General features: G+C 41.4%; 1 protein-coding gene across 3 annotated transcripts in view; it reads right to left on the bottom strand.

Annotated features, from left to right (window-relative positions):
- Positions 1-2,152, bottom strand: part of LOC108791255 (mesoderm induction early response protein 2-like) — a 51,234-nt gene that overhangs the window by 35,603 nt on the left and 13,479 nt on the right. For 2 of the 3 annotated variants that reach the window (XM_018561687.1, XM_018561689.1), the window contains exon 4: positions 1,765-1,805. In XM_018561687.1, coding sequence (XP_018417189.1) covers positions 1,765-1,805 — 41 coding nt within the window. The remainder of the gene's footprint in view (positions 1-1,764; positions 1,806-2,152) is intronic. The other variant, XM_018561688.1, reaches the window with a different exon arrangement.

Raw genomic sequence — 2,152 nt, 5'->3', positions numbered from 1 at the left:
TGTTGATTTGGGGAGCCATGTCATCTGCTGGTGTTGGTCCACTGTGCTTCATTAAGTCCAGGGTCAACGCAGCCGTCTACCAGGAGATTTTGAAACACTTCATGCTTCCTTCCGCAGACTAGCTCTATGGGGATGCTGACTTCATTTTCCAGCAGGACTTGGCACCTGCCCACACTGCCAAAAGCACCAAAACCTGGTTCAATGACCATGGGTTTACTGTGCTTGATTGGCCAGCAAACTCGCCTGACCTGAACCCCATAGAGAATCTATGGGGCATTGCCAAGAGAAAGATGAGAGACATGAGGCCGAACAATGCAGAAGAGCTGAAGGCCGCTATTGAAGCATCCTGGGCTTCCATAACACCTCAGCAGTGCCACAGGCTGATAGCTTCCATGCCATGCCGCATTGAGGCAGTAATTGCTGCAAAAGGTAGGCCAAACCAAGTACTGTGTACATATATATCAGGATACATTCTTTACTCCCAGGTCCAACATTTATGACACCCCACTCACCCCCCCTCCCTAACAACTTTCTCTTGCTTAAAAACATATGCAGTCTTTCTTTTACAATTAATGTAGGTTGCATCCAAGACAAAAGAATTCCTAGAGCACTAATAGTTTTCTAAAGACAACAAAGCTGAAGATGTCACCTAAATCGGGCGGACGGCAACCTCTTCCCGACGTTCCTGGACATAAATTTTATTGGTACTGGCTGTTACATATAAGTCTTCAGGCGGTTCTTCAGCCGTTCAATCGCTTGTATGACAACAAACAGCATGCACCCCCCCTCCACCGCCGCTGGTTATCCCAAGCTCCTCTGCCCCCCTGCAGGCCCAGGACCGACACAGCAGCTGTTTAGAAGTGATAACAGAGGAGAGTTCAGAATTCTCCTACTTGCTGATCTCTCCTCCTCTCTCTCTAAAGGCGGAAGCGGTGTGTATTACATCACTCCTGCCTTTAGCTGTCATTTCTCTGGCTGCTATAGCCAGAGAGGAAGCTGATGAAGCAGATCTCTGCTTTATCAGCTTCTTTGGGGGTCCCTAGGTGACATTAAGGGTCTTAAGAGACCCCCAATGTTTCCATAAAGAGGACCTGTCATTGTATATATGTTATCAGATAGGGGGCTTGTTAGCTCCCTATGTGATAGCAATAAAGTAAAAAAAAAAGTTGTAAATTTTTTTTGACATCACATATAAAAAAAAAATAATTAAGTTCCCTGCCTCTGCGTGCACGCACATATAAACGTAAATACGGGTGCGCCTGTGTGCGAAAACAACGATTACACCACAAGTTACATATCACTGTGGATGTCAGAGTGCGAGCAATAATTCCACGCCGTCACCGATAACATTAAACTGATGAGCAGTAAAAGCTTTTAAAGCGTCGCATATGGCCAATTTTAGGTATGGAAATTTATGGAGATTTCGCGGGCACATGCAAATTTAAAGCTTGACATGTTTGGTGTCTATTTACCCTACATGACCCCATTTTTTATATTTTACCAAAAAATTGGGTACAAATAAATGTTTTATAACATAACGTAGTGAAAACAAGTTTTTTTCCGGTACTTTTTCATTATATAGTACAAAAAAAAACCCCAGTGGCAATTAGAAAAGCTCTATCTGTCCACAATAAAAAAAAATTTATTTCTGTAGTGCTGCATGACGGAATAAATGTCAAAGTACTGCAGCGCTGAGTACTGAAAAATGGCCTGGACAAGGGGGTTTGAAACCCCAGTCATCAAGTGGTTAAAGTAATTTCTTACCTCAGACCTGATCTCAGACTCCAATGTCCAGTCCTCAGGAGCTGTTAACAAATGACCAAACATTAATTTGACAGAAACACTAAGCGATGTTACCAACAAGTTGGTATTAAATGCAACCAAAATTTCAGAACATTTAATTGTTACACCCCTTGTATATGAACATACAAAAATCAGCTTCAGTGATTTAAAAGGACAATTTAGGAAACTATGATTCCAGATCTTACTTTTCTTATTCATATCTTTATTACACAATATATAATAAAATTAAAGGCTATAGGCTTCCAAAGTTGAAAATGCAGTGACAGGAGGTGAAGTATCCTTCAACTGATATTCTGCAGTGATATAAAGTGAATGAGTGTATAATAAAATGTGTGAATGATAATGTTAT

The sequence above is a fragment of the Nanorana parkeri genome, unplaced genomic scaffold (genome assembly GCF_000935625.1).
Source record: "Nanorana parkeri isolate BGI_ZX_2015 unplaced genomic scaffold, ASM93562v1 scaffold537, whole genome shotgun sequence".
NCBI lineage: Eukaryota > Metazoa > Chordata > Amphibia > Anura > Dicroglossidae > Nanorana > Nanorana parkeri.
Note: the sequence above shows the minus strand (reverse complement) of the source record. Positions and strands in the feature narration are given on the sequence as shown.